Here is a 16,265-nt window from a genome sequence, read left to right as displayed (position 1 = left end):
TTAACACGCGTTTCTCAGCCAGTTGACCTGCGCAATGTCTAGAAGACGGAAATCACAATAGTTACAAAATCGCGATCAGAGATGCCCAATTTGCCATGAAAAATGGTGTGAAGCAACACGACGCGGCCCGGTTCTACAAGGGATGGCCCTCTACGCTGTCCAGACGAGCGAACGAGACAAATCTGACCCCACCACTATATCAAGCGATCCTAGAAGATACGTACCAAAGTTAGCTATATCGTACCTTCCAAGGGAGTCTAAGAGGTTAGCGGGCCTAGTCCAAAGGACTTATATATGACAGATACGTATACAGAAAGTATAATGTTGAATAGGAAGACGAGTATAATAGACGCTGGTGATCTATGTTTCTTTTAGACCAATATGGTACAAGCCTCTTAATTCTAGGGACTATCTGAACGAGCGGAGCAGCCGGATACCCGATTCCAGCATGCTAATTATATTTAGGTCCTGTATATGTTGCACATATGCATCCCACGAGACTTCTATCCTTCGCTTGAACTAGGTTTTCCGATGGAGATACGGGTCGAATATCGATAGGCTCTTGTAAAATCATGGAGGATTGTGATGTTGATTGAGCTAAGTTAATCTCCGTCAGGTGTAACGGTAGAATGTTACCTATCTAACTAGTGTACATTGTTACGGAGTAACTAGGGCTCCGCCAGTGGACTGTGTGCCACTAGTCCTCTGTTATAAAATCATGTAACTCTATTGTTAGCGTTCGTTGTGTTCATTTTTGGTTTGCCTGCAGCATGTAAATTGTTTCCTGTATGTTGTTCTCCAACATAAGGGGACACTTAAACCCGCCAAAGTATTATCTGGCCAAAAAGCCACAATATATTCTCAGCGGCTTCATAACGACGTGCTACATGAAGAAGTAGTTATGGTATATCATATTCATCATATACTAGCTATTTACATTTGCACGGACGCGAGGAGACAGGCTTAAATCCATATTCTCTTTGGTGCAATATTTCAAATATATTCGGATGGAATCATGATGGGAAGATGTTTATCCGTCTACTTGAACGAAAAACAAGTTGAAGTTTGTTAAGAATTACGGTTATACATCATCTGTTGCCACCTGAGAAGCACAATGCAACGGAAGACCTGCGGAGACTTAGACTCGGGACTTACAGGTGGATTCAATGCACTTCACACCCACAATTTCGGCAATAGCTTATCCTGGGGCTGCTGTTGATCAAGATACAGTTAAGTTATATTCACAATAGCGTTTCGCTCGTTCTTTCATATGGTACCAGTACAAGTTGCCATCTTGGAAGAGTCATACAAACAACAACGTTTCATAATGAAGTACTTGTTGGGCCGATCATGTACCGCCTACCGGGTGGCTCGTTCGGTGGATATCACAGTGACACTGTCTCAAAGTTACAATGACAGAGGGACTTTCTCAGCTGCCTTCCGGACAATAAGTGGGACATGACACCGGACGAGGCCAATCACTCAGCTGTCGTCAATGTATTCCTGCGTGGGGCAGGCGGCATTTCCAGTACGGTTATCCACTTGACAGCTCTTCAAGAGAGTTTTACCACTTACTAACGACTACTCTAGTTGTTACACACAGTGCCTATTTTGTTCGGCTTATCGTCATGTTTTGTTTCATCTGCTCGCTCCCATCCATTACGTCCATCTGGACTGCGGCGACCAGGAACTTCGAGTCTTTTATGGGCTCGCTTCCTGAATGGCGTGTTTTCGACAGTGGCACAAGCTGGCAGACTCATGTTTATCGACGAGATCTTTGTCTTTCATGAGAGAACACGGAACATCAACGTTTGGGCGTGAGTGTTGGACCACGCAGTGTTTACGAAGACGATGTTAAGTCAGTTACGGGTTTTCCTTCGTGGTCAGCCCTTAACTAGGTCCTCTGATGACAGCATTCCAGATCGAAACTCAGCATTGGTCGATGCCGTTCTGGGCATAGACGGCTACGGCTGCACTGGGCTTCGTGGGAATTATCGTGTTCCTCGAAGAGACGATTTACAATCGGCAAGTAGTCAGCAACTGCTTGGGAGTTGCGCAGTTTCGGTCGAGGCATATGAGAAACGCCTGCAGCGGAGCTTGCATGAGACCTGTGCGCGCATTCTTGTAGACATATGGAGATCGACACAACACTGACCTCATTCTTGACGCCTGTGTACGGCTTTCGGCAACATACAAGTCGGGCTCTTCTACTTTAAGTAGTATATCAAAACGCACCACAAAAACTTCGAACCAGGGGTGTACGGCTTGCAGCTATCTTCATCGCCACTCCCTTTATAGTCATCGGGCTTGCCTTGCTGGGCCCGTCACTGGAGAATAACGGGTACTTCACGGCGACTGCCGCGTGTTGGAGTCTATATGTGTTCAGGTGTATGGTCACCACCGTTGCAATTCCGTCATACAATTTGGACTGTTACTCTGAGGCCTCGGGCAAAGTCTCGGCTTGGGGAAACAACTCGCGTACTTGGGGCGATTCATCATTTCATTTTTTTCAAGTCACTTGGGCCACCGCGCAGGGCACCAAAAGAGCTTCGGGATACATGCTGCGATTTGCGGCGCGGCATTTTTGATCATCCTGTTAATTGCGTGGAAGAGAAAGGCGTTCGGGATCCGATCGGGGCAGCCATTCCATTATATTACGTGCTTTTATTTACCAGAGCCCATTGAATTTGTTACAATGGAGCTTTCGGGCCTATATACGGAACTTTCTGAGTTCCCCTATTGACAAATCCGTTGCCTGACTCGTGCCTACACCGGACAATCTTTCGCTTATTATACTCCACCCACGACAATTCCTGCTTTCATTCACTGCCAAGTACCGACTGACTGCCGAACGGCGCCCCGCTTCTGCAGTTCGTCCGTTCGTGAAGGCGTCTCGAGGTCAAATACTCCGCATACTCCCCGCACAAGAACCCCTTGTCGGCTCCGATCCTCCGATCTGCCCCAGTATCATCTCCACTTTTGACTAGTTCTACTAACTTTCTCGTCACGGCTCGACATTAGCTGAAGCAAGCTCGGCCTAAATTGTCACTTGAGTGAATTTCGCGATCATGATCGCAATCTTAGTCCTGTGGGTTTTGGTTCTCTAGACCAAGGTTCGGTTGGCATGACGATGTCGTCGTCTACCCCTCCAGAAATGCGGGGAAAGCATAACAATAAGTCCAAGAATAAAGTCCGGTCGATGCCCGCTGGCGTAAAGTCAGAAAAGACCCTAGAGCAGACTAAGCCAGCGAAGAGAAACGTCATCATTGGTCTACCGATGGCTGCTGCCGTGCTCGCCCTGGGGATCATCCTCTTTCCCGCCAGCAGCTTTAACCCCTTTTCGCGGGGTGTGCGCGCCTTCGCGATCCCGCCTCTGGCTCAGGTTGTTGACCAGAAGAGTTTCAACGTGTTGGAGACGGTGTTACCGCCGGCTGAGGCTAATTCTACTTCTGTGAGTCAAGGAACTCTCAACGAGTTTCGATAGATAGTGACTTGTGACTAATACATCCAAAGGGATTCGTATGGCCTGGGGTAACTGAGGAATCACTCAATGCAAAGCCATTTCACATATACGACGACGAATTCTACGATATAATCGGTTCAGATCCCACACTGACAATTGTGGCGAGTTCTGATACGAATCCGCTCTTTCACGAGGCTGTCGTATGGTGTGTATTGCTGGCATTCATAACCGAAGATGGCCCCGATGCTAATCTCATACGAAGGTATCCACCAACGGATGAAGTCTTCTTCGTGCAAAATGCTGGTGCTTCTGCTGCCGGTACAGGACTCAACAAGTCGGCCATCATACAGAAGATATCCCTCGCCGAAGCAGATGCCGTGAAGTCTAAGCGCATTGCCACGGGGAACGTGACAGTTACCGTTGTGCCATCAACGCCGCAGGTTATAAACCCCAATGGTAATAACTTCTTATTGCTTTCTGAGGACGAGAGAACCAAGATGCTGATATTCACAGGCGCGACCAACTACAAGGGGCAGATCATCTTCGCAGGTGAAGGTCAAGGAGACACGGTGCCTTCTGCGCTTTATCTCATGAACCCTGTCGAGCCGTATAACACGACAGGTTAGTTTCTCCTTCTGCGAATATTAGTGGATCCTGAAATAGACTGACAACCTAATGAATAGTATTGGTAAACAACTATTTCGGCAGACAATTCAACTCCCTGAACGACATTGCCATTCACCCGACATCCAAGGATATCTACTTCACCGATACACTCTACGGGTATCTGCAAGATTTCCGTCCGGTGCCCGGACTGCGAAACCAAGTCTACCGGCTGAATGAGGCAACTGGGGCCGTGACCGTGGTTGCTGATGGGTTTACTCTGCCAAATGGTGAGTTGCGGGTCTGTTTAGTCTTCTGGAGAGGAAGTCGGCTGAAGCGTTTTTAGGTCTTACATTTTCGCCGAATGGAGAATATGCATATGTCACGGATACGGGTATCAACCATGGCCTCTTAGGCTTTAACCTTTCGGATCCCTCTTCGATGTGAGTCCACGATCCTACTTATATGGACTTCCACTAATTGAATCAAGATACCGTTATGACGTGAAAGAGGATGGTACGTGGGAGAATCGCAAGACCTTCGCGTTTGTCGCTGCAGGTGTTCCTGACGGTAAGTTCAGCTTCCCTGACAATCCGATTCCCTTCCCCCCCGGGTATCCTCTCAATTATTGTTCTATTTTCTAAGTATAACCTGCTAATAATTCATCTAATCAGGTGTACATTGTGATTCGAAGGGGAATGTGTATGGTGGATGCGGGGATGGTGTCCACGTCTGGAATCCGTCAGGAAAGCTTCTTGGCAAGATCTATACTGGTACAACTACGGCCAACTTCAACTTTGCTGGAGATGGCAGAATGGTTGTATGTGGAGAAACGCAGTTGCTTTATGTTACTCTTGCTGCGTCAGGGGCACCGATATCTTGATCAGTTACGTTCTAGATCAAAGACATCCCAGTCATGTAAGTACTGAGACCAGACTGGCCATATGTAACTTCACACATGTGTTTTAATATACGAATGATGAATTTCAATTTATTCTGATCCTCGCAGCAAAAGAAGTCTTCACTGTGGCTGCTGTCATATGTGGGTAGTGAACGATGGCCGCGTTAGCATGAGAAATGAATGCTTGTCGAAACACTGAGCTGCACGCTCAAACTATACATGGAGACATGGAGTCAAGTAGCCCAACATATAGCTTTAGCCACTCAACTTCAAGCTTGTCTGAAGCCATGAGTGTCTTCAGTATCACGAGGACAGAACGAGCTCAAGATTAAGACTTCTTGGGAGGTGTATGGTGTACGGTGCACATAATGAAAACTTGATGCTCACGTAAATTCTCAACAAAGCAGTAAGCTGTGACCTCAATACGAAGACGATTGGTTCGGGTGGCAGTTACCAAAGGCAATTCTCACAATGTGCGCAGATGAAACCCAATGTTCAAGGATTTTCTCGCCTTACCTGAGGAGCTATTAAGGGGGACTAGGAAACGTAAGCTTAATGATCACAAACACCGACAGCCCGACCATCCCAGGCTCATATCACTTCAAAGATCTTTTGGCCAATAGCTGCCAAGACGTTGATATCCTAATCGACACCAACGTGCGCTTCATGGCCTAGGTCACGAAACTCATGTTCCCCGTCCTTGAGAAAAGACCCAGGTCGCGCATCCTCAACGTCTCCTCCGGATCGCGCATTGAGACGCCGTGAATGGCGACCTACCCGGGCAGCAAGGCTTTGACTACGGACTTTAGTTTCGGTCTAACCACAGAACTACAAGCCATCAAAGCTCCTGTCGACTGTTTGTCCGTGGTTCCCGAAGAGGTCAAGAGCCAGTTCAAAAACGCCGACGGCTGAGGCGTTTGCGAGGCCGGCACTAGATAAGGTCAATACAATGGTTAGGTCGGAACTGGTTGAAATGGCTCCGGATTGGAATCTTGATTTGCGGTCAGCATTGTTGTGTTGATGCTGGAGTCGGTGATGCAGAATATTATGGTTGATGGGACGACGAGCAAGAAGATGGCTATGACTGAGGGGAAGTTGTTCCGTGGTTCTAGAGTGAAATTTGGTATGTCGCACCGTACAATGGCGAGACGTGGTAGAGTGGCTGTTGAAGTCATGTTGTCGTCGTGACTCGAAATGAAACCCTCTGAATTGGTCTCGGATGGTGATGGATGCGAACGTTGAGTCATAAAGTCATTTGTTTTACTCTTCAGGCCAGTAAACAACTCACAAACTTGCCAGTCCGTTCGTGAATACGCAGTCACCACAAGTCCCTTCTCACAAAGCAGTCGAAAGATAAATCCTCCGTGAGATGACCCAGCTGGCAGTTCTATTTTATTCTTTTATTTTTATTTATTCCATTTCAGACCACATTCCGTACTCGTCCCAAACCGTTAAATAAGCTCTTGTTAATACCAGAGATAGATGGCTATGCGATAATACCACTTCTTGTTATCGCATATATGGTCGTGGCCATGCTGGCCGCCGCATCGTGTACGTCCGAGGAAGCTGAACTTGAATTGGACGACGAGTATCAAGAACGGGTACTGATATGCCGCGGAGAGTACTTAGCACCACCAACTTATGTTACATAATTGCGTACGAGAGCTTTATTCAGATTGATCTACTGTGGCTTGCGTGGAGGCAATGAGCCCAGCTAGAGTCTGAGCTGTGCTAGTGGTCAACGTGATAATTGATCAGCACGGTGTGACGAATTCTTTCGTGAAGGGGCATGTTACTTTAAAAGACTGACAATACGATGTCCATGTTCCTCCGAGCCATATAAATATAAATATCTTACCATGCGCGGAAAGTAGACTGCTTAAAGATCTGGGTGACTGCCGTTTCCACTTAGCTTCTCAGTAGTTAGATTCTTTTATGTTTACTTGGCGCAATATGAGGGCCGTTTTGGAGGTCGCTGGTTCCGGTAATTTGATCTCACATACAGGCCAGCATCGGACCATGCGGTTTGCTTTTCAGAGAAGGTTAAGAGTATCCCCAACAGCTTAGCAAGTGGCTACTTAAGACATCGGGCCGAACATATATCTCTCGTCCGACTGCCAGAAGGGCAAGATCGTCTAAGTATCAAAATAATTTGTCATATGGTTATGGGCTTTCTAGCAAGCCGCTATTGAAAGGTCCGCAGATCATTGCCATCCCTCTCAGTCGCAATCAGACTTCCCTAGGAACAAGGATTTGTCTAGAAGACGTCAGTGATGACAATTCCCTTAACCCCTGGTTGTTTTATACTTGCCTTTCTTATGAAACTGGAAAACGCGAATGAATCCGATTTCATAGGAGAAAGTAACAGATAACAACGTCTATTCGCATATTCAGTAACCAAGAACTGAGATCGCCGGTTACCCGCACCGAGAAAATATTTAGCGGTTATACTGCTAGAGTGATAATGTAGAAGCTCTCTAAATTATGTGGGTTTGGTCCTTTTCTCGTCCATGATGTCAAAATTGAAGTCCCTGCTACCGTCCAAACTGCTACACGCCTCAGCTAGTTTACGGTAGTTCAGAGGCAGAACAAACAAAAGTGCGTGTTTTATGCTTGAACATGACAAATATGGCCGCAAATACAGATATACAGCGGTATGCTTCATACGACGAGAACACGAGAACAACTACAACAACAACAACAGCTACTACTACTATTTCTTTCGATGCAAGGGGATATACAAGTCAGGGGCATGGGTAGTAACGAGGAAACACTACTGTCTATTTCCAGCATATTCGTCATATGCCGTCAGAATCAATGACTAATGAGGCTGTTCAGTTCATCGAGCTTCTTGTCCACCTACGAGAAGATGACGATGATTCTAGCACAGAAGTCTCCGGCTTCGGCTGGAGATAGCACGAATGTACCTGACTTCCAACCTTGATATACCGCACTGTGCCTATTGGGCGCTAGACAATTCGAGATGTTCCATGGGATCTCGACAGCCTCCTTGGGCTTGAAACGGGTGGAACTCAATCAGCAAGCCGTGAGAGTAAAAGACACGCACAGCCGTCGAAGTCGTTCATGAGGACAAAACGAAGATGGGGCTTGAGGTGGAGACTGTGAATACCAACCAAGAATACGCAACAGGAAATTGCCATGTTCCGAGTTGAAAGTCTGTATTACGGTCTCTGTGTAGCCACAGGTTTGAGCATGGTAACTATGTAATCTCGGGTTGTACTTGTGTGATTGGGCGCTATCAATCCATTGAACATGGTCCTCAACGCGGAAGCAGCGAGCAAGGCGACAACGAAGAAACACCCGTAGCACTGACTTGACTTTCCCACCTGACACGGCACGCTCATAGAACCGCTTCGGGCAACTTGTCAGCCCATCGGCGCCGATATGGAGGAATGTGGTCAAACAGGACGGGCTATCGCAGTTCAGATTTCTGAAGATTTGGGATAGATTACCACCTAGTAGGCCGAGAAAGCGAGGCCCCAAATTGCGGCTGCAAAGGTTTGAGCGACCGCAATGGAATGCGCCGGCGAAATAGGAGATGGAGCTTGATAAGAGAATCGGAAAGCCGGCCGACGTTGTAAGGGCGCGAAATCGACTCGTCCAAGCTGGCCGCTCCGCAATCGGTAAGGTTGGTCGTGGCGAAGGACCGGTCTTGTGGTCCGGCGATTTGGATGAAGAAGTCGGAAACATACTATGGTATCATGGGTAAGTTTTCTATTGCGTGTTTGTACCGTGCCCCACCTAGGCACGCGCCAACTCTTCGCTACCTGGCTTGAGGGGACCTTCATAGCTGTCTGAATATGATTAAGAGAGAACGTTGGAGTAGTGTGAATTTCGGCTTTCGATTTACCACCGTCGAAATATAGGGTTCGAATTCGTTGGCGATCCGCTTCTGTAAGGTGTTTAGTCCCCATTGTAGTTGCTGAATACGCGATAATTAGGACGCGTTAACAGCAAGTTTGTCAGAGAACAGAATGCCATAGGCACCAGTGGGTGTCAGGACACTGAACGCAAGACACCGGTGGGGCGCCGGAGGGGTGTTTCGGACAAAAGACTCCCGAGTCATGATTACAATCTATGTGAAGCTTTGGGATGACGAGAGTCAAGATCCTTGGCATCGCCGACCCTGCTGTTATGCCGGGTCCAAGCGGCGGCCTAGCTATCTATATAAGGACCATCTCGAAGTAGGATAGGGAAGGAGCAGAGATCAATGCATCACCGTGGGCACCCCTACCTGAGACCGCCAGTGACCACCCGGTGCTACGTAGGAGGGACGCCCGTTACTCCCCATCACTCTGTACTATTGCCTTCGGCCTAGCCGTACCCTGACAAAGTTGGAATCAGGTGGAAGTACCTTTTCGTCACCATGAGTAGGCTAGGCAAGAACCAGTATAGCGTTACCTTGACAGTGGTCCACTGGAACTTGTCAAGGGGGTGAAAACTTTGGCCTGATACCGTAGTACGCGAAGGCAGCTGATTGATCTACAATAACGGACGTCTCTCCGCGTGGCGGGCAGTCAAGAAGCCCACTTCCCCATTGACTTTCTACAGCCATCAAGAAGGTTTGACGGAGTCAAGTCAGACTGAGAAAAATGGGCTTTTAATAAGCTGGAAATAAACTCAATACTAGGTGGCAGAAGACAACCAGCTATCGCGAAGCTTTTGCGTGACTCGTCACTGTCTCCACTATTATTACCCCAACATTTGTGGTAGAACCAAGGATGGCTTGTATTCTGCCGGCGTCGCATCGCGACGTACGATATCGTAAGACGAAGAAGCATATAGCGTATCAGAGAGGCCCCGATGGTTCCCCATCTAGTCAGCAGGCACAAACTATAGAAGGTACCTCCGCGATGCATCACTACTTCCGGATGGAGGAGTTGAGATGCAATTGGGCCAACGGAGGAGAGGGCGAGTCAGGCTGGATCGGGCGGCCCAGGGACGAGGATGGGATGGTGGTGTCCAAGCGACGAACGACCAACTTGCTTGCTTGCCTGGTTGGGTGGTGAAAGGAATGCGAAAGGCCGTGAGATGCGAACCTTGGATCAAGATCTAGAGGTGGACAGTCCTCTGCCATTCGCTGCAAACGACGGCTTCAAAGCGTCCCAAGTGTAACAGGAGATAGTCGGGCGATAGACAAAACCATCCAATGAGACGGTGCGCAAACGGACCAAACCAACCAAGAATCTCGCGTGAGCAACCACTCGTCTGGGGCATGGATGCGACCTACTAAACGTCATGTACGGAGTTCGTCAAGGGGGTCGCAGCTGGGCACCGCAGATCCAGGCGGCGCACCCCACTCGGTCTAGTGCCGAAAGCCAGCGGGAATGTCCCGGAGACGCGCTAGCGGTTGGTAGGTACATTAGAGGTACTCAGCTGAAAACAACGTCAAATACCAGAGGTCACTATAAGTTCGACGCACGCCGTGTGATTTACCTAGATTATGTGTCAGCCTGTGGTGTTTGCAACACATGCAGTCAGCCGCTGTAGCAGCATGAGAATGGAAATGTTCATGCTGAGTTGAGGCGCTGTTTCACTGTATCGAATCCAATCGCAGAAAGTCACATCTGAGCGGTCTCATTGATGGCTGGCGTCTGGTTGCACCACATCAACAAATAGCCTTGTAGTGGGCAGCAGCAGTGGGAATGGAAGCTCTGACTCGTGACTTCATCTGGGCAGCAATCTAGTAGGGGTCATCAGTATCCTCATCGTCGGGTCATATGTACTCTGAAGTCACCGGCTGGTGCAGGAACATCTCCAGAACATTTGCCATGGACCCTTGCCTGCCGTACCTTTCCCACTTTTGTCTGGTGTGTCTCCGCACCGGCAGAGAATTTTTCTTTCTTTCCGTCATCCGTCATGAAAATTTCGGAATTTTTTTCTTTCTACTGCTATTGCGGCATTGACATGCATTCCTCTGGCTTTGGGCAACGGAGGCGCTGCGGACTGCGGACTTATCTGTAAACTCCTTCTTAGCAGCCTTCTACTTAGAAGCCTCGAATGCTTCTCCCCGAGTTATCCATCCCTTTCGTTGTGGGCTTGAAACGGAGCAGCGCGAGTCGTTGAGTTCAGGTGGGTGGGCAGAATCCTCTTTCCCATTCGCTCTGCCAGCATTTTCGTTTGGGGCTGCGTTCCACACCATCCAGTAATATTGGATTGGCACTCTTCGATTTTCGTCCTGGTCTGAGGTACTCCGTAGCTACTTTTGGAGACCCACCCTGCAAACACATACACAACGTGCCGGTGCCATGAAACTGCAAGTGAGAATACTGCACTCCAACAAATGCATGCATGCATGCTACATAGTCATAGTGCGCCCTTACTTACCGCTATTTTAAACACCGTCACCGTTAGATCTGATCTTTACCAAGGCCTCTTCTCCAAGTGAATAGGCGACAGGTCGTCGGGACGACGAGGAAAGCAATTCCTTTGGGGTCGCACAGTTGCCTTTGTCAACAGACTTGGAGAAAAAGACCCCTAAAACCACCAAAAGGAAAAAAACGCTTGGCTCCGTTGTTGGTCAATTAGTCAATTACGGATCTAGCCAATTTAGTGTAGGGACTGTTGTCATCCTTGTATGTACTTGCTGTCCATTAATGCCTGTGCTGTGCTTCAAGTACCTCTTGTACACTCGGCACCACGGCGCTGACGATTGTCACTCGGCGGCCCAATAAGCTTCTCTTGGTTGTATCTGCCTGCCACAGCCTGACACATCCTTCCTATCCCCTATCCCCATTCCAACTCGACCCCCGTCCAAGCCGGCCAGGGTCTCGGAAGTAACTTTTTTTTCCTGTCTTTCTCACATTTTCGCCCTGCTGCGATTCGTCGCATCGCCAAGCAAACGCCCTGAACGCCTTGGTCTCCCGCCGCCTATCCCTTGAATTCATCCATCCGTGGACAACAGCTGCATACTCGAACTCTCCACCGCCTTTCCCATTCTCCGATCCTATCCCTCGTCCCATATCAAGCCCATCTGCTAGCCAACTGCTTGGTTTGTGTAGTAGTACCGTACCGTGCGCGCCGCTGTAGCCTGCCGCCGACTCAGTTGCTCTGTAACCTTATCACCTCATCCTCGATTCCCCTATCCCTCATTCTTGCGGCTTCAACTTGCATTACCCGTTGTTTTGACTCTGCCCGTCAACCGCCATCGTCTTACCAAGGTTACTACTTATCCCGACACATCAAGTCTTATAATTACTTCAGCCGCCGCCATGCCGTACAACACTCGTCGCAAGTCGCTCTCTCTCCCTTCTCTCGGAATCCACGTTCCTTCCTCCAACCCCCGGCCAACCAACAGAGTGTCCCAAAACAACACAAACAATATGCATCACAAGACGTCGGCCTCAAGACCATCGACAATATCGCCCGCGTCATCAGATAACCAATCACACCCCAACAAGAAGGCAAAACGATCGCACTCCAACGATGCGTCGATCCTAGCCATGTCTATAGTTCCCTCTAAGACGTCCAAGCCTTGCGCCGCACCTGTCAAGTATGAACACACCCCGCCACCATCGCCGGGACTTCAATTTTCCATCGAGATGGAAGACTCGGAGCCTTCCGAGTCTGCGGAGATGCAAGCCATCGACCTGGAAGGCATCAACGATGACATCGTCGAAGCCGTCATCATGCGACTGCAAGAGACGCGCAACCGACCGCATCTGGTCAAGGAGCTTACCAACGTTCTCATGGGTCAAGTCAAGATAGTGCAACAGTAAGTTACACAATTTCAGTCGTCATCATAGTTTCAATTGCTAACATGCGCTAACTTACCACCAGGTCTGCCAACCCATGCGCAATCATCTCATCCCGACTTTCCACATACTTGAAGCGCTCCTGCTGGTCCGCGGTAGCTCCCTGTCCCTTGGCCAAGGAGCTTGAGACGGTCCACCCGAGGCGGACCTACTTTTACCTCACCGTTTGCCCTCATCAACCTCTTCCCGACGCCTCAACTGCGCAACGCGCCATCGTGACGCCGTCTCTGTCGAGCTCTGTGTCAACGTCGGAAGATGCGGACATGGACCGGAGGAGAGAGCTCAGCTTGTCGCCCGAGGTCGACTTGTCGTCGCCTGAATTCGACGACGTCGAAGAGGACATGCCGATGCCTGGGACCCCAATGGGCTCGAAGCGCCAGCGCTCGCTGACTTGTTCCATGTCGCGCACCCAGAGAGGCGAGGAGCCACCGTTGGAGAAGGACGAGAAGGAGTTTACACAGACGGCCGACGGACTGCAGAAGCGGAAGCTCAGCGGTGGCCTTTTGTCAGCCGGCCCTGTTGACAACATGGACATGGATGACAGCATCCATCACGAACAACTTTTCGGCGAGACGAAAGGAATTAATCTGGTGCCCAACCTGCTTCCGCATGTGCACTTCATGACGAGCCCGGCGATGCGCCCGAGCCTGATGGTACCTTCCAAACGGGACGTCGAGGCAGAGAGCTGGTCCAAGCTCGACGCCATGCTGGACTGGAACCGGAGCCCCGAAACCGTTGAGCTGGATGAGCTCGATGGTTTGTTGAATGACTACTAAATGACTCTGGGATGTGTACGATGATGGAGCACGATAATTCCTTGATTTTTATGATTGGGTCGCAACGGCGTTCGAGGTTGCATGGCGCTACAGATCGATCTTCCAAAAGGTGGTTGCCATTTACGGGGGTTGTTCCTCTCAACCACCCCGAATGAGTTTATTGGGAATCTTGTTTTCCATGTGGTTGCTATTTGCGTTGTCTGCATAATCTGCAGGCCGAACAGCCCTTGCAGTCATCTTCCCGGATCATTGTGGGGGCCATGTAGGATGGGAAACACCTCTCCTGGGCTGACAAATGTTGTGTCAATCTCGGCCTTGGACGGGCCAAAAAGGACTGTCGACGTCAAAAAGTTTCATGGTCAAGTATATGTCACCGGGATCAAAAAGGCTAGCGTTCCTCCGGTTAGACGACAAATGTACATGTAGAATGCGAGTGGACCAAACGCATAGCTAGAGCTCTAGATTTGCACAGCAGCCAGCCACGAGCAGGAACACAAACTGGCGCTGCTCAAAAATAAAAAACGAAGAAATCCCCGTTCAATTTCAACTCCTTCACATAAGTTTCGCAGGTTTCAAAAGGTAATTGACTACAAGACTACACAGAACAAATTGGTGAAGAGTATCGCAGAGGCATTTTTACATGCCAGACACAGGAGGTATCCCATGCTCAATTCATATCTTTCTTCTGATCACCGCCTTTCGGTTGCGGTGAACTCAATGCACCGCCAAACCACCCCATCCAACCCTCACTGGTCTTCCCTTGCGGTTCTTCCACTTTCACCTTCACCGCCTTCGAGCACAAATCCCGGACCCTTAACTCGACCCAAATATTTGTACCAAAGGAGATCCACCCAGGCCTCTCGAACGCCACGACTTCAAGCCCGGGTATCCTCTTCTCCGCCTCCCGTATAATCTGCTCTATGTCGCGATTCCACCAGCACCCAAATCGCTCAAAGTGGCCCAGTGCAGCACGGTCCAACAGTCCGTTGGCGAGACCCCACCAGGTGCGTCCGTGTTCCAGTAAGATGATGCGGCCCGTGTCCGGTCGCACTAGGGCCGCCATGTTGACAAGTATCTGTGTCGGGTCTCGCACGCTGCATAGGCCGAATGTCTGGACGATGGTGTCGTACTTCTCTGCTGCCCCCGGCGGTGGTTTAGGGAGGGTCTGTTGGGCATCGTCCTGGATGACACGCAGCTTGCCGTCGAGTAGATCAACTTGGCTCCCACCGCTCTCGGCCGCCAACTTGGCGAAGCTGGGGCGTTTGGGCAGACTGTCCACGCCATGGGGCACAAACATGCGCAAACGACGGAGTCCAATGTCGAGCATCTCAGCTGAGATATCAACGCCCGTGAAGCTCTGCAGCTCAACGTCGTCGAGGCTCTTGGTGCCCCAGACCGTCTTCCGAAGCTTCTCCTTGTTGCGCTCCGACTGCGGCACAAATGCTTCCGTAATCTTGGCCCAGTCGTAGAACTCCATGTTGCGGCCCGTCCCCATGGCTACCTCGAGCACGTGGCCCCGAGTGGCGCTGGCGAGGCGCCGCCGCAGCTTCGTGATGCCGTAACGCCATTCTGACTTATCGAGGTGCGAGTCGAACTCCACGGGCGACTGGATAGCGGGACGGCCTGTGGGGATCACGGGCTCATGGCCCGTGCAGTAAACTGGTGCGGGAGAGGAGTTGGATATGATGAAGGATGCAGTCCAGAGGCCGAGACAGGCGGCTATGGCCCCGGCGCCGAAGAGGCCGAACCAGCGTTGTTTGCCGACTAGGTTTGATACTGATGGTTTCGGGGCTGTGGTTGAAAGTTTGGGCCTGTATGGGAGCGGCCGGCTGGACCCGCTCCCATCTTTGGGGACTTGTGGTTTGCGAATAAAGCCCGGTATCTTGGAAGCTTTCCGGCTCCAGACCCGGGATAGAGGTACGGCCCGTGATGCACCACAGCTCTGGGTTGGCCGGATCAAGCATGTAATAACCCCGACCTTGCCACTGCTTTTTACGCGCATTGTGTCGATGTTCTTCGCAAAGCTGTCCTGTCCCCTAGTCGTTCATAGAAGACACCCGACTTGCGACTTCTCACTCGCAAAGTTCGACGTCACAAGACCTTCTCTCCTCAGCTTGCCCGGATACCTAATAAGCGCCGTTCATGCGTCGTAGCTCTGGCGATCCCGTCTACCCCTTTCTCTCCTCATCGATGCATTCCCCCAAAATCCCAATGGTAGCGACGAAAAAAAGGCCGGTCAGCACCCTATGGAACGTCCTTCCGAGTCAGGGTCCAAACGATGGCTCCAACCCTCGCGAGTCGAGTAGTTCGTAGGTCTGCTTGGCTGAGGGGTGACGAAACAATCGCACGGTTCGTCTGATGTAAGGTAGATGTGATTGTGACGAAAGTGCTTGTCGGTCTTCGAGGTTACGTTTCCGCAAGCGTGCCAGAGGCCCAGCGGAATTTTGCGCCCCGGCTCCGTGTTGCGTCTACTTTTTGGAAGCCCCGGCCGGCGGTACGTACTTAATGGATACTTGGGTACATGAGTACTTGAGACTCACTATTTCACCATCCGGCTCCAGGTTCTTTTTACGGTTTTGCATAATTCGCACAACTCGAGGCAAGGATTTTGCTCAGATACACGGCGTTGAGGTTGGTTGCCGTGCAGAGGGAGTTGCATGAGTGCGGGGGAAGATGCCTGTGGTAGCTCCACGACGCGGAATGCGTAAATTGATTTCGTGAAGTGACGCGGTTCTCAGTTTACCATT

General features: G+C 50.1%; 4 protein-coding genes across 4 annotated transcripts; 2 read left to right on the top strand and 2 right to left on the bottom strand.

Annotated features, from left to right (window-relative positions):
* Positions 1-3,277: 3,277 nt before the first annotated feature.
* Positions 3,278-4,949, top strand: BCR38DRAFT_346892 (lactonohydrolase; the record flags this gene model as incomplete). Its single annotated transcript, XM_040856291.1, has 8 exons — positions 3,278-3,451; positions 3,514-3,668; positions 3,726-3,919; positions 3,977-4,084; positions 4,147-4,356; positions 4,413-4,509; positions 4,557-4,636; positions 4,741-4,949. 8 exons carry the CDS (start codon positions 3,278-3,280, stop codon positions 4,947-4,949), a joined length of 1,227 nt encoding a protein of 408 aa, XP_040714524.1.
* Positions 4,950-7,754: 2,805 nt separating this feature from the next.
* Positions 7,755-8,761, bottom strand: BCR38DRAFT_439498 (uncharacterized protein). Its single transcript, XM_040860633.1, has one exon. It carries the CDS (start codon positions 8,676-8,678, stop codon positions 8,004-8,006), a length of 675 nt encoding a protein of 224 aa, XP_040714523.1. The 5' UTR covers positions 8,679-8,761; the 3' UTR covers positions 7,755-8,003.
* Positions 8,762-12,199: 3,438 nt separating this feature from the next.
* On the top strand, positions 12,200-13,518 carry BCR38DRAFT_486942 (uncharacterized protein; the record flags this gene model as incomplete). The annotated part of the gene is made up of 2 exons (XM_040864091.1): positions 12,200-12,702; positions 12,768-13,518. The coding sequence occupies 2 exons, from the start codon at positions 12,200-12,202 to the stop codon at positions 13,516-13,518; spliced, it is 1,254 nt and encodes a 417-aa protein (XP_040714522.1).
* Positions 13,519-14,326: 808 nt separating this feature from the next.
* Positions 14,327-15,187, bottom strand: BCR38DRAFT_323740 (S-adenosyl-L-methionine-dependent methyltransferase; the record flags this gene model as incomplete). Its single annotated transcript, XM_040854788.1, has 1 exon — positions 14,327-15,187. A coding segment is annotated over one exon (861 nt), but the record flags the coding sequence as incomplete, so codon positions are not given.
* Between the last annotated feature and the right edge of the window lie 1,078 nt (positions 15,188-16,265).

The sequence above is a fragment of the Pseudomassariella vexata genome (genome assembly GCF_002105095.1).
Source record: "Pseudomassariella vexata strain CBS 129021 chromosome Unknown BCR38scaffold_9, whole genome shotgun sequence".
NCBI lineage: Eukaryota > Fungi > Ascomycota > Sordariomycetes > Amphisphaeriales > Pseudomassariaceae > Pseudomassariella > Pseudomassariella vexata.
This window is presented reverse-complemented; position numbering and strand designations above follow the sequence as displayed.